The sequence below is a fragment of the Prionailurus bengalensis genome, chromosome A2, assembly GCF_016509475.1.
Source record: "Prionailurus bengalensis isolate Pbe53 chromosome A2, Fcat_Pben_1.1_paternal_pri, whole genome shotgun sequence".
Lineage (NCBI taxonomy): Eukaryota > Metazoa > Chordata > Mammalia > Carnivora > Felidae > Prionailurus > Prionailurus bengalensis.
The window spans coordinates 50,601,784-50,628,412 of record NC_057348.1 but is presented as its reverse complement, the minus strand read 5'-3'; the positions used below and the strand labels follow the sequence as shown (position 1 = coordinate 50,628,412).

At 44.9% G+C, this 26,629-nt stretch overlaps 1 protein-coding gene across 5 annotated transcripts in view; it reads left to right on the top strand.

The window, feature by feature from the left end:
- SRGAP3 (SLIT-ROBO Rho GTPase activating protein 3) overlaps positions 1 to 26,629 on the top strand; it is a 262,356-nt gene that overhangs the window by 205,515 nt on the left and 30,212 nt on the right. For 3 of the 5 annotated variants that reach the window (XM_043588000.1, XM_043588003.1, XM_043588004.1), the window contains 5 exons: positions 5,206 to 5,233; positions 7,685 to 7,771; positions 14,357 to 14,387; positions 15,525 to 15,585; positions 17,306 to 17,383. In XM_043588000.1, the coding sequence (XP_043443935.1) occupies positions 5,206 to 5,233; positions 7,685 to 7,771; positions 14,357 to 14,387; positions 15,525 to 15,585; positions 17,306 to 17,383 (285 nt within the window). Of the gene's footprint in view, positions 1 to 5,205; positions 5,234 to 7,684; positions 7,772 to 10,193; positions 10,297 to 14,356; positions 14,388 to 15,524; positions 15,586 to 17,305; positions 17,384 to 26,629 lie in introns of all 5 variants that reach the window. The other 2 variants (XM_043588002.1, XM_043588001.1) reach the window with 2 other exon arrangements.

The window sequence follows — 26,629 nt, the reverse complement described above, 5'->3', positions numbered from 1 at the left end:
AATCTCAGTCCTATTCTCTAGTAAGCCAGCAATGGAAAAGCTTTGTGCTTCTTTTGAAAACTGGGATGGGCCTTGTTAGACTGGTCAATTTGGGTGAGGATTTTTTTTAATAGACTTTGTTTTAGAATAGTTTTAGATTTACAGAAAAGTTGCAAAGATAGTACAGCTAGTTCCCATAGATGCCACATCCAGTATTTCCTGTTAATTGACATTAACAACTCATCATAAGTGAGTATGGAGTATTTGTTACAAGTAATAAACGCTGGTCCATTGTTATTTCTAAAGTTAACAAATTGTCCAATTACTGGAAAGAACCGCAGCTGAGACCACATCTTGAGTCACTTTTGTATCCCCACTGCCTGATAAATGTACATGTGGATTCTTAGGGCACCGGGTGAAAGGGGAGAACGTGCACTGACTTAGATTGGTCACGTTCTTGCCTGTTGGGCAAAGCGGACATGGAAGAAATTAAGCAGGCCAAAGCAAGCTCAAGATCTTGGCTCCTTTATTTTTCTGAGTGTCAACAGACGATTCACCTCTTCTTGCGCGTGCTGATTCTTCCATTCAGTAGAAAGCTTCCCTAAGAGTGGGCCGGGGTAGGATTACACCTGCATCAGCGACCTTTTTATGCCCTTTGAAGGCTATTTTGTATTGGGAGGGGCAGTCTGGAAATTTTGGAAGCAGGTGAGAAATATGGGGCCAAGTGGAATATTTTGATTAAGAAGATACAAAGCTTGTTTCTTGTTGTTGTTGTTTTTTTTTTAATGAAATGTGTCATGTAATCCATTTCTCTTAAGTCGTGTTTTGACAGCATGGCTCAAAGAAGCCACAAGTTAGAGGAAACACATGGTCTTTAGGTCACACTCAGAAGCAAAGTTTTTAACATGATTGATCCCAGACACATAAGTCAAAAAGCTTCTAGGTGCCCTGCAAAGTGGCATTCTGTGTTGTAAACATCACAGCCACATCTTGGGAACAAGAACACCCTATATGCCCTTGGCTGTTGCTATGCCATTGTTTTTGGCCATCGGATTCTTAGTTTATCATCCTGTCTTAGTCTTAGATCCCTGACCTTTTTACTGCTCTGGGTAGTCTATAAGCTCCAGGGTTTATACCCAAGATATGGGTGATGTTTCAATTTACTATAGCCTCTCAAGAATGAATAGTGCATTGTCTATAAAAGGGATGGGACATAACCTTTTCAGACCAAGATTTAATAGCACATTATAGAGCCAGTGTTTGCCAGGACCAGACAGTCTGACCTTCTGAAAATGACTGGGCCACTAACTATAAAATATATTTTTAAAAATCCCAGTGGGTCTCAGAAGATAAAGGGCAGAACAGTTTTGATTTCTGATATTTTCTAGGAGTTGCGAAAACAGATTCCGAAAGATGTTGGTAATGGGGTTCTTGAGAGCTAGAATAGGAGTCTAAAGCTGACAGGGAATATATTTGATTCCTTGCTGGAGGAAAGTCTGCCTTGAGTATGTTTCTGACATTGCACTGCAGGACTTCAACACTTAGATTCCTACCTCCACACTTCTCCCCTTTCTGCCCTTATCTGTCCATTTATCTGTCCATCCATTGTCCAAAGCATAGATGCTAAGCTCAGCCTGGAGGGGGAGAACAGTGAACACAAGACAGACAAGGTTCCTGCTGTCATGGGGAACAGAGACCTCGAACAGTAAACAAACTACTAAATAAAGAATTACAACCATTTTAAGTGCCATGAATGGGAAATTGGGGCTGAGATAGAGAACAATTGTTCATATGGGGGAGGGGGTGGGAGAGGAGACCTGCTTTAGGTTGGGTGAGCACTGAAGCCTCAGGGGGGAGGTCATGTTCAAGCTGAGACTGAAGGGTGAGAACACATCAGCCCTGTGAACAACTGAGGAAAGAGTGTCAGGGCAGAGGGAACAGCATGTGTGAAGGTGGGAAGGAACATGGTGAGTCAGGACTAAAAGAAGGGGAGGGTGGCTAGACCTTAATGAGCACATAGAGGAGTGTGCATTTTTGGAACTAAGAGAGGGTGGAACAGGAAACACCTCGTAGGTCCCCTTTGGAGTCAGAGTTGCACAGCTTACTGCAGCCATAAGGGAAATTGTGTGTTTTATAGTTAATGCAGGCCATCGGCCGACCCCTTTCGTGGGTTGCTTTAGCTGCAACTTGGGGTCTTGGGTCTGTATGAAACCTGTAGCTCAGATTGGTGTCTGGTGGGAGTTTGTCTGAGACTACAGACACATAATAAGATTATGCATAAGAGATATGTCAATTTTGTCTAACGTTTCGCCTTTCTTGCTTTGGTCTTTGGCTCCAGTTCAACCAAATGTAGTAACCCTTGTAACTGCTTGTGGCATTGGTTAGGAATTAAAGAATTGTGTGTTGATTCCCTGCCGTGTTTTATTTTCAGACTTCTGTTACTCTCTTCTTCCCCTCATTTTTGCCCCTATCCTCATTTGGTATTGTTTTCTGTAGAGAAAATAAATGCTCGGTTCTTTCTTTTAAAAAGTACTTTCTATGCATCTGGCTCTTGATTTCAGCTCAGATCATGATCTCACAATTTGTGGGATCGAGCCCCGCATTGGGCTCTGTGCTGACAGCGTGGAACCTGCTTGGGATTCTCTCTCCCTCTCTCTCTGCCCCTCCCTCACTCACACTGTCTTTCTCTCTCTCTCTCAAAATAAATACACTTAAAAAATTATTTAAAAAAAAGTCCTTTCATGTGAATGCTGGATGGGATTCTAGAGTCTAGAGCTGTCCAGTATGGCGGCTGCCAGCCATCTAGCTATCTAAACGCTTGAAACATGGCTAGTATGGATTAAGATGTATAAAATGAAAACAAGATTTCAAAGAGTTAATACAAAAACTATATGAAATACTTTATGAATTTTTATATTAATATACATTGAAGTGATATTTTTGATGTATAAAGTTAAACACAATATGTTATTAAAATTAATTTCATTTCATTATTTAAAAAAAATTTTTTAACGTTTTTATTTATTTTTGAGACAGAGAGAGACAGAGCATGAGCAGGGGAGGGGCAGAGAGAGAGGGAGACACAGAATCCGAAGCAGGCTCCAGGCTCTGAGCTGTCAGCACAGAGCCCGATGCGGGGCTCGAACTCACGGATTGTGAGAGCATAACCTGAGCCGAAGTTGGATGCTTAACTGACTGAGCCACCCAGGCGCCCCTCATTATTATTATTATTATTTTTTTGAGAGAGAGAGAAAGCATGAGCAGGGGAGGGGCAGAGGGACAGAGAGAGAGAGAATCTCAAGTAGGCTCCAACTTGGGGCTCAATCTCATGAACTGTGAGATCATGACCTGAGCCTAAATCAAGAGTTGGACGTTCAACCGACTGAACCACCCAGGCACCCATCTTTACTTTTTCTAATGTGGCTGCTAAAAATCGTGGCTTACATTATATTTCTATTAGACAGCATGGCCTAGAGGTTCTCAACTGCACCATTAAAGGAATGAAGTACTGAATCATGCTGTATGGATGAACCTCAAAAGCATATGCTAAATGAAGGAAGCTGACACAAAAGACTGTGGATTGAATGCTTCCCTTTTTGTAAAATGTCCAGATAAGCAAATCCATAGACAGAGGATAGATGAGCAGTTGTCATAGGCTGGAGAGGGAGAGAGGGAGTGACTGTGAATTGGCCTGAGGAATCTTTTCCATGTGAGGGAAATGTTCTAAAATTGAATTGTGGTGATGGTTACACAACTTTGAATATTTACTAGATCATTGAATCATACATTTCAAATGGGTGAATTTTTTGATATGTAAATTATGCTTCAATAAAGCCATTAAAAATAAAAGGGAAGGCAGTGACTTGGAGTCTGCAATTCCAGGGGAATGGAAGATCTGGAGGTAAGATTAGGGAGTCCTCAGTCAGCACTTAGGTCACCCAGAGAGGGTGTGTAGAAAGAGAGCTGGGTGCACCTCCTGGGGGCAGATGAGGAGGAGACAGCAAGAGAAACTGAGGAACAGCCTGGAGGGTGGGAAGGACACCTGGCAAGTGTGGAGTCATGAAAATCAAGGAGAACACTTGGTAAGAGGAAGAGAGTGAGTCACTGAGTTGATGGTGCTGAGAAGTCAGATAAGAGCAGAGAAGACGCAGAAGATAAGTGGATCCGGCCACACAGAGCAAGCAGTCTCTGTGGATGGTGAGACCAGAAGCCAGCTGCAGTGGTGTGAGTGGGGGAAGCAACAGTGCTTCCATAAAGCTCCTTCAGCAAGTTTTGCTCTAAAGGAGAGAAATGGGAATGGAGTTGGAGTGAGAAAGCGAGCCCAGGGAGGTTTCAAAACTAGGTTATACTTATCCAGAACATGTTTATATGCTGATGGAAATGATCCAGAAGAAAGGAGATTGGTGATGTTAGAGGTGTCGAGGGGGACACTTGCAGAAGCAGAGGCCCCAAGAAGGGTGGAAGAGGTAGGACCCAGAGCACGGGCAGAAGGTCTGAGCTTTGGCAGAATTGGGATGCTTCCCCAGAGTACCGGGACGGGAGGTAGAGCGTGAATGGGCAGGCATAGGTAGGTGGGTGCATCGTATGGAGGCATGCCAAGACCCGTCTTACTGATTTTCTTCTCCAGGGAAGGAAGCGAGGTCTTCAGCTGAGAATGAAGGCAGGAGGGGTCGGGGTGGGGATGTGGCTGGGCTGAGGAATAACAAGAAGGTATCTTCTGGCTGCTGCTTTTCAGGGCCAAGCATATGACAGGTGCCCCACAAACCTTTGTTGGTATAAAGCAGTGTGTGAGTTCTCGAGCTTTGGCAGGCAGAGAAGGGATCACCCACGGTGCTTGTTAAAATGCAGATTCGTGGCTTCTTAGCTCAGAGATTCTGATTCAGGAGGCTCATGGGAAAGCAAAAAAACCTTGCATTTTTAACAACATCCCCAGAAAATTCTAAAGCATGTGGTCAGCAGGCTGCAGTTGGAAAATTGCTGGAAAGAAAAAAAAAACATACATGAACAACATGAAATGAAATTTATGTGAACATAGCCTTATAGGTAGGAGGCACTGGGGATTTAATGAGACTCCATTCTTTCCAGCAGACCATTACTTAGGCATAATTAGATTTCCCATTTCACAAATAATTAAGTTCAGTTGTTTCTTCTTTTTAGAAAAAGATGAATGTTTGCTGGTTAAAAAAGAAAAAAAAATTTAACATCAATGTATACTTTTCTTTCCAGGGGAGAGAGCAGAATGCGGCACAACCAGGTAAGAGCTAGGGATCTTGGTTGTTTCCACCTGCTGCCTGAGGTGGGAGGGGTGGAGGGGAGGTGCAGGAGAGGCGGGAAGGTGGGAAGGTGGGAAGGCAGATGCTGCCGAGGAGCTCAGAGAAGCTGGGCTGTTCTTAAGAGTGCTCTAGCTTTTCCCCAGTGTCTCCAGTGGGGATGGTGTGGCTGTGCAAGAGAGAAGGCTGACTGTTTTGCTTGTCCTAACACTGTGCTGGTGAAGCCACGCCCCCTACAGGCCGGTGCGGGGGAGGCGCCTTTCCTAGCTGCTGTGGGAAAGTGGGGGTATGTTCTGTTGGCGCTTTCCATCTGGTGGGACAGTAATATATATTGCAGAGTGGCTGAAGACGGACAGCAGAAGCCAGAGGCTGTGGGGGTAGCTGTTGACCTGTTTCCCCATCTGTTCTGTGGCTGCTGAGCAAACTGTCCGGCCCAGGCGGAGGGCCCATCCTGGGGTCCCCATTTGCCAAGGCTTTGGATTTGGCTCGTATGGCACACACCTGGGCATATGCATGTGCAGAGCCACATCAGTGCGCACAGACGCCCCTACTGCCCGCACCCTGGCTTCAGACCTCATGGGCACTTGGATGGACTGATGGGAGAGCCCTTTGCTGGGAAAGTAACAAATGGGCAACTTCTGCTTTCTCTCCAGCTTGCTCAACATTACCCTTGCGCTTTTCCTTGAGCAGACGAGAGCCAGTGAACACTTTCCACTCAGCAGCTGGTAGCTGAGGGGTTGACTTTCAGTGACTGGACCTTTCCTCCACTTTCAGAGTTTTGAAATACATAAGCAGCCGTGTTGCTGTCTGAGTTGTTCCTTAGAGCCCATCCCTTTCTGAGTTCCCAGCAATAGTTATCCCACTGCCCAACACAAATTGAGCCAGTGGCCCAGAATCCTGGAAAGCTGTTATACTTGGCAAGAGGAAAGATGAACCCTCAACCCCCCTCCTGCTCATCTGGATGAGAGTTGGCTGAGAAGAGGCTTGGAAAGCTCTGAGGCTTTCAGTTTGCTGGGCCCAGGGTGGGGGAGACTGAGGGCTTTCCAGAAGCTCAGCTCTGCAGCTGTTCCGCTGGGCCCTGGCAGTCTGGGAATATCTGGATGATTCGTATTGCCAGGCAAGGACCTTCCTGTACAAGGGCCAGCAGATGTGCAGGGTCACTTTCTAAGAACCTTTCAGAAACAAACTCCTTACTTATTTTCATTTTTCTGGCAAGAGGATGTTGTTGTAGTCCCCAAACAACAGAAGCCACATTTTACACCAAAGTCTGCAAATAGGAAAACAGATGGGGGATGAATTGAGCCATCCCTCACTTCCTCCTAATTCCTAGAACTCATGCAAAGGAAGATGGTTCCAGCAGATTTCATGAGAAATCTGTAATCGAACCCTTGGCCAGGGCCCAGGGTCTACCTCAGAGAAAAGTTGATGTTTTTGTTGTTGTTGTTGTTGTTGTTGTTGTTGTTGTTTAAATAAAGCCACTTGAGAGATAGTCTTCCACACCCTCTTCAACCTAGGGCCTGGGAAATACAAGTTGGGACTACAGACCTCCCACTTAGATATAGTAAACTGCAAACCCAGCCATCTGTACTCTGGCCCTTGGCCAAGGTCAGAGGCAACTTTGTTGGTAAACTGAAAGCTTCCCCTTCCAAAAATCATTTTAAATTCATTGTACAATGCACTGCCAACTTGAAGTGGTTTTTAATTTAATCCTAAAGGCCCTGGGTAAGATGTTTCTATGCTATGGCTCTCTGTATCTTCCACAATTTCCTGCCCAACGTTAGTGTCATTTTGGATGATCCTTTGAGCAGGTCCCCTCAGCCAAGTTGCTGCTGGCCTTGTATAGACAGACCAATTTTTGCACATGGGCTGCAACATGTTACATTTTTTCTCACACTTAAGAACTTAGAATAATCCCAATTAATAACCCTGTAAAATAGGCAGACCAGGTGCAAGAGTGCACTTGAAAAGTATATGAATAAATGGCACGGTCAGATACAAGTATAGGGTTTAACTGTGATTATTTTAACTACAGACTGGCTTCCCTAACTCAGGTTGGCTTGTCCCCATGGTGTGGATTAGCCGTGAAATCACTTGAGATTTCTTGTCCAGATAGATGCAACCTGATGCGTACTCATGCACAGCTTCCAGGGGCCTGACTGCCACTGAACCACAGTGCACTACCACCATTTTGGATGTTCACACGCACATCTATTGGGTTATCTAGGGAACATTTTAATCACTACCCTTTTGGTCACAGAATAATTTTGAGGCTGATTCCTATGTTGCCAGTATATGTTAATTTTCATCTTGGTTGAAAGGCAGAAAGGGGACATTGGTCTCTGGTTTCTCTCTCTTCCTCTCCGTGGCTTTCTCTGTTCCTGTTTTCCCTGCCTCTCTCTCTTTCTTTCTTTCCGTTTTGCTCTGCAACTGAGCAGCAGAAGAGATGGAAGGCTTAGGCTGCCCCACTTTCCTTGGCTGAGCTGCCCCCCTGCTCCCCACTTTGTGCCCCACCCAGCACTTCAGTAAGTCAAAATTGATTTGATGTCATGCAAAGTTGGGATAGCTACGTTTCCTTGTCAGAGATTTCTGGTCAGTGCACAGAACACCACACAAATAAAGAAATCCCAGTGATTTGAGCAGTACTTTGCTTTCTGGAATAGGCAGGAGAAATGGGAAAAGTATCCTTTTCCCTCTTTATTCCATTGTTTAAACTTAAAGAAAAAACTCCTTTACACTTATTTTAAGGAAACCCTTCAGCCGGCCACCCTAGAATTTTTGGTATTGGGTGTCCAACACCTACATTAAGAATCTCTACTTTTGCTGGCCATGGGAGTTTAATAGATAATTTAGAGCGACTGCTGGATGCTCTGGGATAAAATCAACTTCCCAATTTCACGTTCACAACAGAATTTGGAGTAGGAAGAGCTGAATTAGCCCCAATCACATATTTTTTGTGTGCCCCTTGGGAAGTTTCTTAATTTCTCATGGGCTCATTTGCCTTATGTTTAAAGTGGATTTAGTAAGTCTTGCCTGCCTCACAGGGTTGTCGTGAGGGTATCACGCATGAGACAAGGAAACCATCTAAGAATGCTCACAAATAGAAACCCCAAACACTAGGGAGATGAGGTGGCACAGTTGCTATATCCTCAAGTTATTCCTAGTCCCAAGATTTAAAACCTATGGCCTTGTGTCACATTGTTTACACTCTCTTTTGGCATTTGGAAGCTCCAAAGCGGATCCTTTGCCAGAAATACCACCCCCACATACCCACATCCTCAAAAATTCAGTAACTTACAAAAAAGAAATGACATGGACTTAGCTAACCAAATTGACATAGATCCAAGATGGGCTTGAAATAGTCTTGCCTGTTGTTTCTTTTCAAAATTTTGGTCTGTGCTGTTATTTTGGTTCCAATGTTTGGGTGGCATGATATTTGGATTCAGCTGTGTCTTTGCCCATGCATGTCCTGGAGCTAGCAGCATTTGCTCAGTACTCAAACACGTAGGAGAAGCTCACTAGATTCCCCTAGATGGCTGGGCTGCTGAAGAAGACAGGCACAACACAATGAGGCCAGTGAGCAGAGGCAGCATGAACCTCTTTCACCTTGATTGGCACCCCAATCCATAAGATTTCTTACCCGTCCACAGAAATCAATCAAGACTTTGGGGACCAGGTCTTTGCTCGTCACGTGTGGACATTAGCTGTGCCAGGCTGGGTCCCCACTTGTTGCTCCCTAAATTGTGAACCAAGCCATTTGAAAATGAACTGCCTCTCTTGGTTAGGGGCCCTTCTCCTAACCTCAGAAAGCCCTTTGCCCTGGAAGGCTGGCAGCATTGAGTCAGGCCAACTTGGGTGGCGAAAGATGAGCAAATAAGCCAACACAGGTATATGCATGGTGAGCAACTCTGGAAACTGGTCCAGTGTCTGTGGCTGTTTCACTGTTGCTGGTGAACTGTGGTATGGTTTCCCCTCCCTGTAGCCAAGAGTGGAGCACAGGGAATGGAGATCCTAAAGTAAAGCAAGACACTTTCAACCTGACCCATTGGGTCCTCCGCTGGCAAGGGTTAATGGGATGGATGGAGTCCTTGGCTGGAAACGAAAAAGTACCCTAAGGCTCCATGACTGGCCCGGTTGGGAAAAATCTTGGCGTTGGAGCCATAGAGGCCTGAGTTTGGGGCCTGGCTCTGCCAGTTCCCCTCTCTGGGCCTCAGAGTCTGCCTCTATAAAATGGGGCCGTATATGCAGGGTTGAGCTGACGTTAAGGGTGATAATGGATTTGAAAGCGCTTGAATCAAAAGTGTACTTGACTAAAGAACAGGATATGATCATTATCTCGGGTCACCTGGGGACCCCAAAGAAGCTGTAGGCTCCCTCCAGGCATCAGTATCTTCATCTCTAAAATGAGAATAATAATTGCCTAGCTCTTAGATCAATGAAATAAAGATTAGTCAAGTGCATTTGAAATGCCAAGAGGCATTAGAAAGATCAGTGCCCTGGTACATTGGGAGTTGAGACGCGGTGATGAATTTAAGCCAAAATAATGAAAATTAACCCTTCCAATCATCATTGAAAGTGTCTTGCTTTCTCAGGCTACAGATTACATCTCTGTCCCCTGGTTCCTCCTCCATCTGGTCAGCTTTGCAGGATGACAGCCTCTGATTGGGGTTTCAGTGGTTTCCTGGATACATACTATTTCCCCCCTGTGATCTAGAATGCATCTGTGTTATGCGAGCATTGCTCCTGCCTGACATTGTGGGTAAATTAAGATTCCCTTAAACATCCAAAGGCCTTCAGATGGAGCATTGGACACCAATGTGCTGAGGGTTCAGGGGTTTCCATTTGCATTTTGTGTTCTCCTTCAGCCATGGGTTTTAAAGAGCGTCTTTCCCAGTTGTATGTTTGCGTTGGTTGCTTTCTTGATTTCTTTTGTTCCATTTTCCCTAGGCCCCCCTGCCTTCCCCCTAAACCACAGAAAATGAGGAGACCTAGGCCTCTCTCAGTGTGTAGCCATAAACTATTTAACGGCTGTATGGAAGCGTTTATTAAGGTACTTGCTGGGGAGCCACGGAGTCCGCGAATGCGCCCAATGTAATGGCAGCCTTTCTCCACCTCCTCCCCTTGGCCAACAGCCCTACCCCGACCAACCAGAATTTTCAGTCGTGCCCTGGCCCCAGCCCTGGAGCAAGCTAGTTCCTCACTGAAGCCTGCTCTTAGCTTCAGTAAGGGCTTCTAGGCAGACTACTTTTGTCTCTGACCATTTGATCCTAAGTGCCTTCCCGGGATCCTCAGCCCTAGAGGAGGGATCGATCATGATGAAACCCATGGAGTCCAAGTGGGGTTGAAATGCCAGTGCAGTGGTCCCCGCCAGCCATGCTTTCCTGCTTCAGGAACTACAGTCCTAGCTAGGCCTGAGGGACAGTTAGAGAAACCACCTTGCCTCACTTCACATCCATGCCTCCCAAGAGGCGATTGGTTAGAAGCAACACAAAGAAAATCCTGCAGATAAGAGTGTATTTTTATACAACTGATTATTATTGTTGTTGTTGTTGTTGTTGTTGTTGTTGTTGTTGTTATTTTGGTTGAGACTATAGCAGCAAAGGAAACACATAAAATGTTTGAGAGAAAACTCTCCCACCTTGTTTTGCTTCTTGTTAGGCATTGAGCTGGGGTAGTCCCTTTAGAATTCTAGATTAACCCTGTACATCCTAAACTAAACATGAAAGTGTTGCAGCTCAGTGACTTTCTCTTTTCTTGCCTCCTGGATGCAAAGGGCAGAGGACCAAGGCATCCCAGATAGAATGAATGGCTCAAGGACACTGAAGCTGGCCACAGAATTGCAAAGGGAAGCAGGGGGCAGGGAGATGCTTGAGAAACATTAGTTAGGGGGAGCAGGGGAGAAGGTCCCTGCCAGTTATCTGAGAGCCCTCCAATATCCAGCAAAGACACTTGCTGCAGAAAAGAAGGCTGGTGTCAAGCAGGAGAAAACTAAATGCTCTTCGGCTTTGCTGACAATTTAGGACTGATGGAAGCTATCCCTGCTCAGTGTACTCTTTCCTCCATCCTGACAGGCTGCGCACGGGACCTGCAGGATGGGGTGAGGGGGCAGGCATGGGACCAGGTAAGCAGAGCCAGCCTGGGTCCCAGAGCTGTCTCTGCCTATGGGCTGAGCTCTGGGGAAGGGACAGTAGGGAAGGGGACAGTGGAACATTAGGGGACCATTTGGGACGGTCCAGGGGCAGCAAGGCATGCTTTAGGATACCTAAAGGTGAGGCACAGAGGATCCAAAAAGGAGGGGTGCCCCTGGGTGCATCAGGAAAGAGGTACTGTTTGGAGGGGACCCAGAGTGAGCAGTTTGCCATCCAACAGGTCATGGAAGACACAGCTGCATCGAGTCCTTCTTTCTTTATCTCCCTTCCTGTCTCCACCAAGACTTCTTCTGAGTCCACCCTTACCCTCGGAAAAGCCACTGCCCATAGCTGAGAGGGGACCAAAAGGAACATTAGCTATTCTCCCTGCCTCTAAGGAGCATATAGGGCTGCTTGGGAGATTTTCAGCACAGAAAGCTAAGGTGGTTCAGGATGCGCACTCTGAATTACTGCAAGTAAGTTCCATGGGAGCTCAGAGCAAGAAGAACTGGGAGCCTTAGAACACAGGAGACTTCTGCAGGGGCACTGGGCAGGGGGGCAGGGGGAGGTGAGAAAAGGGTAGGAATAAAGCAGAGAGGAGCAGGACAGAAGTCCCTGAAAGAAGGATGACCATGAATGAAGGCCCAGAGACAGGCACGCTTTCCTGGATTTGCCCAGCTCTTTGGAAACTGGTGATAAGTCAGGGCACTTGGAAGGAACTGACTCCTATCCAACAAGACTTGAAAATTCGGTGTTCTGTTTAATGAAATAGTCTTTCAATAGAGAGCTCCGACATGCAGTGTGTGACTGCCAACTAATTTGACCTTCTTCCTCCTGAGAAACACATCAGAACTTCTTCAACCACACGTTTGCACCCGGAGGAAGTCACCTTGGGAAGCCACCACATTCTTATGCTAAATATACTGTCAAGGCTACCGTTGGTCAGTGTTCCTCAGAGCCTGTAGCATGGCCCTGGTCGGTGGTGCCCAAACTTCGTATCAGAATGGACGCCCTGGTCATTGGAAGGAAAAGCATCCTTCAGTTCAGCGCTGCCACACCCCTGGAGGTAGAAAATGGCAAGAGGCATATGCTATAGAGGGGCTGGCTGTCCGGCTCTGAAAAGCCACTTAGCCTGTGTCACACTGTTGGAATAAGTGCCCAGCCTCTTCCTCAGGGGACTCGGAAGAATAACACTCATTTGGCTGGAAAAAAAAATATGGTATATTTGTTAAACACGATTGCATTTCCTCCTAGTCACACTGTACTTATGCCACAAACTCTCAGGGCAGCTCAACAAACTCTTCCGTGTGCCTGCTATGACTAGGCAGTGTGTAGATGCACTTACATGCAGCAGGGGCTCGCCTTAAGGGTTATTCACTTTCAGAGAATGAGAAAGCAGTTATGATATATTCAGTCCTTCAGCCTTTGTGAATGGAGTGTAGTTCTCTCGTATGATTCACATGCCGTCTGGAAGAAGATTCTGCATGATCGGAGAACACCCAGCTTTGAAATGCCAAACCTGTGAAAGGTTTTTTGGTAAAATAACATCCCTGGGACTCCGTGATGATGAGGGTTTTAGTGGGACGAGGCAGCATCCCCAGGTTAAGAATGACGGATACGTTTATAGATTTCTAGGGTCCTTGGAACATCCTTTTCAACATCCTTGATTTTTTTGTTGTTGTTGTTCCTCTCAGCCAGAAGGAAACCCAATTTTTATTATAAATTTTGAAGCCCACTTAAATTTTATTATAAATTTTGGGAGGCAGAGCCCTCACCCCATTTCTATAAAATGAGAATATTAATTACCTACCTCATGCATGTGTGACGCAATCAAATGGACTAATATATGCCATGTTTCTAGAGTACTCCTGGCATACTGTATGCACTATGGAAATACTAGCCATTGTTGTTGTCATTAGCCTTTAGGAGATTGTTCATACAGTCCCATCTGACAGGCTGTTTGCTCCATTCTAGGATTCAGGTCGTTTTAGCCAACATACAATTCTAGTTGTTTAGATGCTGGGTACTGGACAGATGTCACCAGCTAGAAGGCATCCATCCTCCGCTGTCTCAGGTCAGCCTCTCAAGCAGCCTGGATGAGACGTGGCACCCACCCCAGAGCCTGACTGCTGCACATATGGAAGAACGAACAGACCGTGCTCCCCTGAAAATGGGTGGCGTCAGTGGCTTTAGTGAAAGGAAAGGCTCCAGTGCTACCTACAAGATCATAACAACATTTTGACTCTTTACTGCCCTCCCTTCCGCAGGCCTTTCTCAGCTTTGGGGTTCCCTGAGGTGTTCTCGGTGCCAGTGTGAGGGTCGGGGTAGGAAGGAGAGCAAAGCCAATGGGTACCCAGGAAAAGGTACCCAGGGTGTTTGGTAGGAAAGCATGGGAAGCTGTTCAAATGTGGAATCAGGTGGAGTCCTGTCGGGTTGTATCCAGAGGGCACCTAATAAACAGTCTTGGTACAATTAGCTTTTTACTAAGAATGAGGTTTCCTGAATTGACTTCCAGGGACAGTGTTACAGTAGATGCCTGAAGGTGTGTGCCCTCCTTTTTGTGGGCAGCTGGGCTAACCTTAAGGTGTCTTAGGTGGGCCCTTGCCCATCGATGAGTAACAGCCCCTGTGTTGAGGAGAAGCTAAACATGGGATGAGGAGAAGGGGCTGAGCACACACCTGGGTACACACATCTCTGCACTTGACAAGGTCTGATAGAGTCCCCTTTGCCACCTGGTGTCCGAGGCAGGCACCTTGGGAGGCTAGCTGGGGGCAGGGTGCAGAGCTCCTACGAGGCCCTGAGGTGCACGGGCGGCCCTCCCCATCGGCAGACTGGTTGGCAGTCTCCCCAGGACCGTTGCTGGCTGCCATTGCATTTCGGCGTTCACGGACTCTGAAGGATCTGCTTACTCTAACTGATCTTACTCCTGCATAATCTTTTCTTTTTCTCCTGCTCTGCTGCCTGTTTATTTTTTGTTATCAGAGGAAGAAGAAATGCTCGAACCAGGAACCAGGTATTTACTAGAAAGGTCCGTTAGCTCCATTCAACTGAATGGAACCTGTCTTTAGTACTGACCTCTAGAGCAGGGCTCACCATGCCTATTGCCAAAGGGTCCATTTTTCTATCCTCTCCCTGACTGTAGTTAATCAAGGTGTGAATTCACAGGTGGGGTGTGGAGAAACCCCAAAGGCATTGAAATCTGTGGGTGTTTCCTGTCCCTTTACGAGAGCATGTTACATATGCCTTATTGTTTCCTCACCTGAGGAGGCTAGTGATTTAATTTGGCCTCTTTTAAAGACAGTTTAAAAATGACTTTATGTTCTTTAAGTGACCCAAAATAGCAGAGAGATCAACCAATCATGGCATCCAAGAGAAAACTACCCCTTGCCCAGCTCTTTGTGGCCATGGGCCCATCTAGGAAGATGTAATCGGAAGTAGATTCACCACCTCCCCCACAGACGTGTGTATTTAGAGCTGTGTCTTATACAGCCTTTTTGACTAAGGTTGGCCATTCAATGGTCAATGGCTGACATTAGCTGTTTCCAGAACTTTTCCTCGTAACATATTTATTGTTAAACAAAGCATCTGCCTGGATGTTTAGATTGTAACCTCAGGAGTAGACCTGGCCTTCCTTTCTCAGAGCTCAAAAGGACCCTTGGGGCCATCCTTACCTCCCATAGTGTGTTCTTCTTAATTCAAGCATTAGATACTGCCATGCTAGAAGGAGGCCTTTGAATCCTGCCTTTTTGTGCTCGAGCACTGGGAGGATACGGGTTGAGTGGGGCAAAGTGGAGTGAAGGCAGAGCTCTCTTCAAGAGCAAACTCCAACCCTATCTGTCGGGTGGGTTCCCTCCCCTTCCCCGATGTGCCTGTCAACCTCCTGAGTCCTGATTTCTTCCCAGCTGAGTAAGAAGAAGACAGAGCATTTCTTTAAAATTATCATAGCTATGTCTTTTCTGCACATAACTGGAGATTTTCTATTTTAACTGTTTGTGGAGACTTTAGGATTAGCAGTTCCTTGCTTATTTTCCTACTAATCCGATGGTACTAATATTCTGGCTTGAGTTTATAATCTGTGTCTGCATTGTCATTTTTCCTCTGCCGGCTGCCATGCCCAGTACAACTCACAATTTCTTTTTTTTTTCTTAAGGATTCAGGACAAGCTATACCACTTGTAGTCGAGAGCTGCATCCGGTACATCAATTTATATGGTAAGCTCGGTCTTGGGGCAGTGTTCTCAGCCCTCTCCAGAACAGGTGCTGGGCTGTTGTCAGAGGAAATGAGACGCTAATTCATCTTGGAAGGCTTCCTGTTACTTCCCTGCTTCCTAGAGAGAAAATGCTTCTTGGCACAGCTGCTGTGCTGAGTGCTCTTCTGAGCCTCATATGTCTGGGGACAGAAGGTGGTGGTGAGAACACCCAGGATCTAGGAGAACAGAGGGTCAGGGAAGGCATGGGTAGGAGGATCATGTCAGTTCCTACCCCTCTCCTGCCCCGCGTCAGAGCTCTGTGATCCGAGCACTGAATGTAGCCAACCAATGAGTTAGCAATTTGATTGCAGTAAGTTCCATAAAGGAAATACAGGGTCTGGGATTTGCCGACCGTGGTATCCCCTGTGCCTCTTTGCACCTCCATCTATTCATTCACTCACTCCTCGAAAACTGTATTTTCAGAGTGCGGAGCAGGCACTGTTCTGACAATGGGGAGGAATACAGGCATTGAATGCCTAAGATAGGGGAGGTGCAGACCTTAGGTAGCTTATGTTACCAATTAGAAGGGCAAGGAAATAAGTAGATAAATAATACAATTTCAGGTAGTGGCAATGCCTAGAAACTAATTAAAAGGGGATATAGAATGGCTGGAGGGCAGCAGGGCTGCTTTGGTGAAGGAGATAAGGAGAAACATGTCTGAGGGGATGATTATTTGAGTACAAGAAGCCAGCCATGCAATCTCCAGTGGAGAGCGTGGCAAGTATAAAGGTCTCATGTAAGAAGGAAGACAAGTGTGACTGAATAGGAAGGAGCTAGGAGGATGGGATAAAAGACACAGGTGGTAGAAATTCGATATTGGCTAAGGAAAGACATAAACCAGCTTTTATTGAGCACGTACTATGTACAGACCAAACTTGGTTTAAAGCCTGCCTTTAAGAGGTAAACACTTTCCTAAATTATAATGCAAAGAGTTGTTTTACATAGAAAAACTGAATGTGAGGGAAAAGATCACAGTCACCCCATTACTTCCCATTTAAGACGAGAGAGGCCCCTTTAATCCCTTCAATTCCATAGATGACTGTTCAGTCCTATTACAATCCTGTCATTACTATTATGTCAGGTATCAGGGTCTCCTCTTTGTTATAGCCTTATAGAAACACATTAAAAAAAGAGACTGTTTTTCTTTAATGATTTAATGTTCCCCAAACTCGTTGATCCCAGGCCAGCGTGTACTCTTGACTCTAGCTTTTCTGAAAGGAAGAAGATGTCCCTGCCGGTGGGGGGTGGGAATGGTTGAGTGAGTGATACTGATCATTCCTGTTCAAAATCTCTGTGGCTGTTACACTGGAATGGTGGTTGTAAACTCAGGCCAACCTACTTGATCCCAGTGTACCTGATGAACTTGGTAGGCAAAGTGCCTGTTGGCTAAATTGGAAGTTACTCACTGGTCCTGGGTTGATATAAACCTCTTGTGGCCTTTTTCTTCAAGTCCTGATAAGAGATAACATATGAAGCAAGATGCCTCAGAGTATTTTGGCCAGCTGAAGTTCATTGCAAAGTCCCCTTTTGGGCTTCTGCCAGGAGATCTTTATTGGGAATGACTCTTGAAAAAGAATGGTGGGAGAAAGAGGCAAGCAATGGAAGGATCATCAATGTTCCCAAGTGGTCTGATGAGCCCAAGGCATCATGGCATTTTGTGTTTATTTGTTCCTTTCTTTTAGGACTCCAGCAGCAAGGGATCTTCCGAGTGCCAGGATCTCAGGTTGAAGTCAACGACATAAAAAATTCTTTTGAAAGGGGTAGGTATCCATCTCAAGCTTGTGTCCATAGGAAGCCAGGATGGGTGTTGTACGTCTTAGAGCAGCAGTGTGCCGGGGCCGGCTTGTATCAACATTTCTTTCCAAGTTTGCACTGAGTGCCTTCACCTTGGTGACTTGAAATCGGCCAAGGCAGGAGTATTTACACCACAGAAATTGGCAAAGATCAGATCCTTCCTTTGTCTTTTTCCCTTCAAAGAGTTAACTGTTAAACCTTTACTAGCACATGAGTGACTTTCTCTAGTGACTGTATGGTAGTTGTTGGGAAAAAGGGTCTAGTAAAGCACTCGAAATCATGATAGGAGTCTGTGAAGGCTGCTGTGTTTTAGAAAATACAGCATATTTGGAAGAATACAGATAACACCGAGTGGCTTTTAGAATACGCTAGTGCTTAGGTTTTATTAAATTAAATTAAATTACATTTATTTTTTATTTTTTAATTTACATCCAAGTTAGTTAGCAGATAGTGCAATAATGATTTCAGGAGTAGAATCCAGGGATTCATCCCCTACGTGTAACACCCAGTGCTCATCCCAACAAGTGTCCTCTTTAATGCCCCTTACACATTTAGCCCATCCCCCACCCACAACCCCTCCAGCAAACCCTCAGTTTGTTGTCTATATTTAAGAGTCTCTTCTGTTTTATCCCTCTCCTTGTTTTTATGTTATTTTTGCTTCCCTTCCCTTATGTTCATCTGTTTTGTCTCTTAAATTCCTCATATGAGTGAAGTCATATGATATTTGTCTTTCTCTGACTAATTTCACTTAGCATAATACATTCTGGTTCTATCCACGTTGTTGTAAATGGCAAGATTTCATTCTTTTTGATTGCTGAGTAATACTCCCTTGTGTGTGTATGTGTGTGTATATATATACATATATATGTGTGTGTACACACATATATGTGTGTATATATATATATACATATACTACAATGTGTGTATATATATATATATATACACTACAATGTGTATATATATGTGTGTATATATATATATATATATATATATATATACACACACACACACCACATCTTCTTTATCCATTCATCCATCTATGGACACTTGGGCTCCTTCCATACTTTGGCTATTGTTGATAGTGCTGCTATAAACATGGGGGTGCATGTGTCCCTTTGAAACAGCATACCTGTATCCCTTGGAAAAATACCTGGTAGTGCAGTTGCTGGGTCATAGGGTAGTCCTACTTTTAATTCTTTGAGGAACCCCCATACTGTTTTCCAGAGTGTCTGTCCCAGTTTGCATTCCCACCAACAATGCAAAAGAGATCCTCTTTCTCTGTATCCTCGCCAACATCCGTTATTGCCTGAGTTGTTAATGTTAGCCATTCTGACAGGTGTGAGGTGGTATCTCAATGTGGTTTTGATTTGTATTTCCCTGATGATGAGTGATATTGAGCATTTTTTCATGCGTCTGGTCTAATGCTTAGTTTTTAATGCAGTGTTTTGGCCAAAAAAAAAAAAATTTAGAACCCCAATCCCAAACCCATTTTCCTGTAGTATATCACATCCCAATTTACAAAGCACTTCCTTACCCTTTCTTTTACATAATCCTCTTACAGTCGTGGGAGGTATTCTGTTTGTCCCTGTTGGCTGTGCTCTGAGCATGCCTCTCCCTGGGCTCCAGGCCTGGAATTCTCATTACTGGGTTTCCTCTGCAGGGGCTGCCTCCTGAGCAGACTCACCCCTTCACTATCCCCCTGATTCCATCCTGAGGTTTAGCTCTAGAGTGGAAGAAGCACTCTGTCAGCCCCAAGCAGACACTGCTGTAATTCCCAGCACAGACCTCTGTGGCCTTTGGCCCTCTGGCTTCACCCCGGGTTTAGAGAGCAGGATCTGGCTGGATGTAGTGCTCAGTGGCCTCCTGATGTCCCCAGGAGCTTGTTTTAGAGTCTGCTCCTGGATCATGGGCACTTAGGACCAGGAAGCCCCAGAATTCCCCTGTTCTGAGCTCAGACTCATGCATTTATTCATCCTCCCAACAACCATACATTCATTGTGCCCTACACTGGGCTAGGTAATGGACTAGGGCCTGGAAACACAACAGGAACAAAAGACAGTCATAACTAGTAGGGAGCCAGTTTAGCCAACAGACAATGGAGTAAGTAAGCATTGGATGGTATGGGATCACTTAGCCCAGCTCGGATGGGGTGGGGAGAAGGAGTAAAGCCAGAGAAGTCTTCCTGGAGAAGGAAAAGCACAAGTTGAGGCTTAAAGAGTGAGAGCCTGAAAAAGCAGGGAAAGGGCATTCCAGACTAATGAGAATAGCATATGCAAAGGCCAGAAAGCAAGAAGTATCTCCCATCAGCCTCCCTGATGGAAGTGTCCTTCATCATTCTCTGAGCTTCTCTTGACAACACTGGACAGCCCAATGCAATGTTTTGTTTCTTCATTTCCCCCAAATCCCCTATTGTCCTGTGTTCATTGTAAATCACCAGAGCCATGGTCTGAAATCTTTGCTGGTTCCATCCTCTTGGGTTCTTCCCATTACACAGAATGCCTTGAATCTCATGGGTGAGCTTCACTGCCCAGTGCCTTCACCCTGGTGACTGCCACTGCCTCAAATGTCCCTGCTTCCCTCTGTTCTGTAAATAAACTTCCTTGTAGCAGGAAGCCAGGCCCTATCCCTGCCCCAAGAGCACTGCTTTCTTTCCTTCTTGAATATGATTTTCTAAGGCCTTCTGTCACCTGCTTGGGTGCCTTGCAGGGGTGATATGCAATTTAAGACTTCTCTCTTCTGAACAGGCCTTGGGTCGCCTCAGGCAGAGCCCCACTGGGCAGAGATCACCTGATCCAAATGTCAGCTGCAAAAATGTTTTCTGCTTCTCTTTGCCTCAAATATGTGGTCAGCTCCTGTCGTTCTCTCCATCATTTCAAAATGAATCTCATTCCACAACAGCCTTGTCTTTGAGCTCCACCTGAGCCTATGGTGAACCCTGGCTTATTCTTAAAAAAAATATATAGTTCCCTGGAATGTCTCTTTTAGAAAAATCTGTTCCTGGCTTCTCTGGGCTGGCTAGTGCCCAGATTTCCCACTTACTCTTTTTTGTTTCTTCATGTTTGCCAACAAACTGCCCTGGGTTTGGCTCCTTGCCCAGCTGACTCTCAGGGTCACCTCCCATCTCTCCTGAAAATAGGAGGTACACTTCTCTGCACCACTGGCAACCAGGTGGCCAAGCCTAGGGCGGCTCAGTATTTCTCTTTGCACCCACTGCTCCATCCCACACACTCTAACTTGTGACTGAATTTTCTCTCGAAAACCAGCACATTGTATGTTTTTCCTTTCTTCCTTTTATTTGTTAAAATATACCTCCCTCAGTCCCTGCAGGGTGCCTGTCCTTTGCCATTTGTTTAAGATTTGGGTCCTTTTCTTTCTTGGCCCCCTTCTTTCTCTCTTGGGTGAAGTTTCTGCCTGTGTTCCTTGTATGAGGCTGTTCAAAGGAGCACAGATCTGTTTTCTTTAAGATTCTGAAAAATTGCAATATGTAGGAAATTCATTCTTGGGTCATTATTCCTAAACCCACTTTCTTTTTCTTCTGACATGAGTCAGCCAGGGTTTTAGTTGAGATGGTGATGATAATGATGGGATTTTTAAAAAATGTTTATTTATTTTTGAGAGAGAGAGAGAGAGAGGGAGAGAGACAGAGCACGAGCAGGGGAGGGGCAGAGAGAGAGAGGGAGACACAGAATCCTTAGGCTCTAGGCTCTGAGCTGTCAGCACAGAACCTGACATGGGGCTTGCACCCATGAACCTTTAGATCATGACCTGAGCCAAAGTCAGACACTTAACCTACTGAGCCACCCGGGCATCCCTAATGATGTGATTTTTTGCTGTCAGCAAACCTTAAACTCATTGGTCAAGTTTTGAGATCTTTCTGTAACCTGGAAAAATGAAGAGGAAATATCGCAAAAAGGCAGGAAAGCAGTTGTCCTGCCACAAAGAGAGCCACACTGGCCTCTTGTCTCTCGGGCCAGTTTTCCTGGGCAAACTCTGTTTTTCCCCCACAAACCAACCCACTGTCCCCTTTGCACATAACTATGAGAGAGTTGCCAGTGGTCTCTCCTTATTTGGAGGGTTGGTGGGAAGGGGAGTCAATGGCCCTTTCACCCTGTGCAGATCAGGATAGGGTTTGGATTAGAGACTGAAGTCATGGCATGGAGGGTCTGACATGTTTGACATCTGGCCCTTCAGAGATCTGTCTCCTGCCCCAGGGAGAGGATTGTGACCTATAGATGGTTGGGAGGGGTCATCATGTTGAGCCTCAGAACGGGCTTGGGAAGACCTGTGGCCACCGAGAACTGCCCTTGTGCAAGAAACCATCTGCAAGCTTCCTGCCATGCCCCTGGTCTGGCAGCACGTTTCCTTAGAGCCTGTAAGCACACGCTGTGTGCACTCTGCCCTGGGTACAGCCCTGCCGTAAAGTCCCCGGCAATGCCCCAGTGACCTGGCTGAGAGTGTGCCGCAGGCAGATCTGTTGGGTAATAATTCTCCCATCCCCAGGACATTAGCTAGCCAAGCATGAACACAGCTTTCTCTCAGACTTGCCCAGAATTTTAGCTGTAATTCTCCTCCCAGAGGAGGCCATCGTTCCCATGAACCATCCTGTTCATCCTGAACTCTGGAATTCCAGTCATTTCTGGAACCAAAATTGATCACCTTGTAGAAAGCCAAAGGCCTAAGCCAGGAGGAGAGACTATTTGGATGTTTCCTTTTATGGCCTTCTGGGAGGGAGAGGAAGAGCAAATTGTGTGTGTGTGTGTGTACATATGTACACGTATGTGTGTATATATAAAGTCCATGTGTTAATTGTGCATGACAAGGGTTGCTAACATGCAATATGGGGAAAAAATCCATGTGCTTTTGAATCATGAGACCACAAAAGTAATATGTGGTAAATAATAGGGAAACAGCTAATTTGAACTCCTGGTTCTCCAAAGGGGCCTCAAGGGCTGTTACAGGAACAGAGGGGGCTTAGGAGGGAGGTGTGGACCTCTCCTCCCAATTCAACTAAGACAGCTTTGTTTTATTTATTTTTATTTTTTTAAGTGTATATATTTTTGAGAGAGCATGAGTGGAGGAGGGGCAGAGAGAGGGGGAGAGAGAGAATCCCAAGCAGGTTCAGCACTGTGAGTGCACAGCCCGACGGACATGGGGCTCAGTCCCACAAACCGTGAGATCATGATCAGATGCTTCGACTGAGCCACCCAGGCACCCCTAAGACAGCTTTGTTTTATATGTTGGGCATTCAGAGAAAGTTTTTTCTTGAAAAGAAAATGAAAAGGTTAGGGTTTTACTTTTTTTTTTTTTTAACGTTTATTCATCCTTGAGAGACAGAGTGTGAGCAGGGGAGGGACAGAGAGAGGGAGACACAGAATCTGAAGCAGGCTCCAGGCTGTCAGTACAGAGCCTGATGCGAGGCTTGAACCCTCGAACCGTGAGATCATGACCTGAGATGAAGTCGGACGCTTAACCGACCGAGCCACCCAGGTGCCCCTAGCATTCTCTTAAGGAAGGAGGGAAGGAGAGAGGAAGATAGGTCTGCAAGCAGACAGATAGGTTTGAAAACCAGGGGTAAAAGGAAGAACATCTCCCAGGCATTATGAGACCTGGGGGCTGCCAGTGTCTGTTTTGACTGTGTGAATGTGGGCAAATCGTTTTGCTTGTTGGGCTCTCAGCTCTCTTGCGGGAGATTAGTGGTGTTGGAACCATGCCTTCCTCACTGCCATGCAGTGCTGTTGTCAGGATTAAGAGAGATCACATGTGCAAGTGCGCTTCTCACTCGAGAAGTGCTTTGTCAGTATACACAATGATTTGTTATGTTTTCTCTCTTCCTTCCCCACAAGGAATTCTCCTCTCCTCCTGTGGGGATATCGGAGAGGTTGACCTATGGAACATCAGTGTCTCTGCCACCATATACAGTCATTCAGGCGGGGCACTACACAAGGGTGCTCAGGCAAGGAGGGCAGGTGGGAGCTGAACTGTGGTTCGTGCTCTGTAAGCCACAAGACCTGGTTCAGGAAGGAAGTGGGGGGCCCTCTCTAATTTGCACTAAAGCATGTTGGGGCTAGCAGAGTCCCTGGCAGTGACATTCATTCTTTTCCTACGGAGGTGGAGTAAAGAGATCCAAGTATGAGTTTCCTGCTCTGCTCCTCACTGCTTGCCAGTCTTAGAACAGTCTGTGGGCTGTTCTGGGAGAAGGAGGAAAAGCCCGTTGGGCAGACATCTGTCAGCACCTTCAGAGAGGAGTTAGATTGCTCTGTGCTTCCTTTCATCTCCTCCCATGGAAACTCCGGGGGATCTAGCAGAGCAGCCCTTGATTAAACAGGAAAGTGCTGCCCTCCTGAAATATCATTTACCCCTGTCCAGGTGTCAAAAATTTGAAAGATTGACAGCATTCCATGGGCAGGACTGTGGAAAAGAAGCGTTCTCCTATGTTGCCACGTGGGAGTATAGAATGATGCAGCCCCAGGTGGGGGGAAAATTTGTCTCTATCTAATGAAACTATGTATGTATGTACACTTAGACCCACAACGCCACTTCTAGGACCTCGCCAGAGACATCTTTACAAATACCAAAACACATGCACAAGGTTATTTGTTGAAGTAATATTTGTAATAGTGAAAGGTTGTCAGTCCACGGGAGATTGGTTGACCAAATTATGGTTGATCCACGAAAGAGTACTTTGCAGCCATTTAAAAAAAAGAAGAAGAACCAGGAAGATCTCTGTGCACTGATATGGAGGGATTTCTAGTGTTTATTGTGAAGCAAAGAAACAAGTGTATGTAGCAGTACTGACATTTGCGGAAAAAGTGAAGGGAAATAAAAAATTCATATGTATGCTTTTTGCTTAACAGGGCAAACCAGAAACTAATGACAATGGTCAAATGTGAGGTGTGGAGGGGAGAAGGATAAGAGTAGGGCTTGTCTGCATGCAACTTTTTACCTGTTTTTGACTTTTGGACAATTTAAATGCTTTATATTTTCAAAACTGCAAATTTTTTAAAAAAGGATTTCCAAAAAAAAAAAAACCCTAAAATTGAATATAAGTAGAAACAAGCTGTGTATCAAATTGATTATCACACAGAGAGTAACTTTTGAACATATGCTCTGGTTATACATTTTTAACAGCTTTATTGAGTTAGATGCCATAAAGCTCACCCATTTTTAAAGTGCACAATTCAGTGGTTTCTAGTATATTTACAGAGATGTGTGAACATCACCATAATCCAATATCAGAAATTTTTCATCATCCCCAAAAGGAACCTTCTACCCATTTGTAGTCACTCCCTTATCCCCTAAATCCTAGTCCACCACTGTAGGCAAACACTAATCTACCTTTTGTCTTCTGACCATATATCTTTAATGGGATACATTCTTAGAATTAAATCCACCCCCCCAAAAACAAAGCCCCTGAGAAGAAATCTTAAATTTAATGGTGGTGATATTACTATTAAAATTTCTAAATTGTTACATATATTATAGAATAAGGCAGATACAATATTAATGTTATTCAGAACCAAGATTTTCACTAAGAAAAATGAAATCCAAATATAAAATACATGAAGGTAAAGAAAATCTTATATCTGAAATATGAATTGGAAATAACTATGTGAACTCATAAAAGAATTAATGTGTATTCTTGCTGTATCCACTGAAAAGGTTTAGAAGCTCTTTATAGCACTCCTGTGCCAATGAGCACACCTGGAACTTATATCCTGGTTTCTAAATACCATTCCCTACAAAAAGCAAACAGATCTCCTTGGAGCAATGTTTGATTCCAGATCTGGGTCAAGGAAAGTACAAGGTGATCCATGGACATCTTTTGTGCCAGAAAGCAAGGAAGTGCTCAGTGGAGGTCATATATAAAGAACTTTTGTCCCTGGAAAAATTGGAGACAATCTGAGCATCCCAAAGACTAGTGATGATAATGGATTATGACACGTTGAATTAGAAATGATAAAAACAATCCCTTAAAGATGCTAAATAATAACAATAAGAAGAGGAAGAGTGAGGGGGGCATGGGGAAACCTTTTCTTTATGGCAGAATGCCAGCTAATAAATGTAGAAGGAATGACAAAACTAGAAAATCACCATTTTGCAACCTAGGATACTAATTGATTTAGGCAAAAATCATCAGTGGATGTTAAAAGCATTGGGTGAAACATGTTGAGCACAATGACGTGCACATACATCACTTGTTTTTTTCAAAAATAGTTTATATTCTATACTTACTATTACAAAGGGGAAAATAAACCTTTGCAGTGCAGGGATCTGGAGGCTGTCCCCTTAATCCATTGATCACACTTAGCAACACCAGTAGCAAGACGGGCTGACATATGTGCCTCCAGATACAATAAGGTGTCTACAACATGACCCATGTACTATTGTTGCCACAAATGTTTAACTTAAATCTATTCTTGAGGAGACAATCAGAGAAACCCAAAGTGGGAGGCATTCTATAAGGCAACTGGCCTGGACTCTTCAGAAGAGGCAATATTGTAAAAAACGAGCTATGATAAAAAAATGTTGGGGTGTCTTTTACGTTCAAAAGACTAAGTTGGGGGCATCTGGGTGGCTTAGTTGGTTAAGTGTTTGACTCTTGATTTTGGCTCAGGTCATGATTTCTTGGTCGTGAGATCAAGCCCTGTGTCCATGCTGGGAATGGAGCCTGCCTAAGATTCTCTCTCTCCTTCTCCCTCTGCCCCTCCCCTCTCTAAAAAAAGAATAAATAAATAAAATAAACATAAGACTTAGGAATCATAACAACCAAATGAATTATGGGACTATTGATCAGATCTTAGCTTTTGAAAAAAGCTATGAAAGACATGGGACAATTGAGAATGTTTGAATGTATGGAAGATGGTGTTTTGGAACTATTGTTAATTTTTTCTTAGATGTAATGATGTTATGGAGTTATGTAGGAGAATATCCTTGTTGGGAAAAATGTGTTCAAGTATTTATCAGTGATGTGCTATGATGTCTACAAAATACTCTCAAATCATTGAGCAATAATAAATACAAGTAAAGACAGAAAGCAAACATGGCAAAAGATGAGTGTAAGTTAATGAGTGTGAGTGAAGGGTGATGGATGTTCAGTACTTCAGTTTTACAGTATTTCCATATGTTTGAACATTTTCAAAATCAGTTACAGGGAGAACTGCTGGGCCAGGCCATCCCTCCTGCCATCTGTACATTTCCTGTCTCTTTACCAA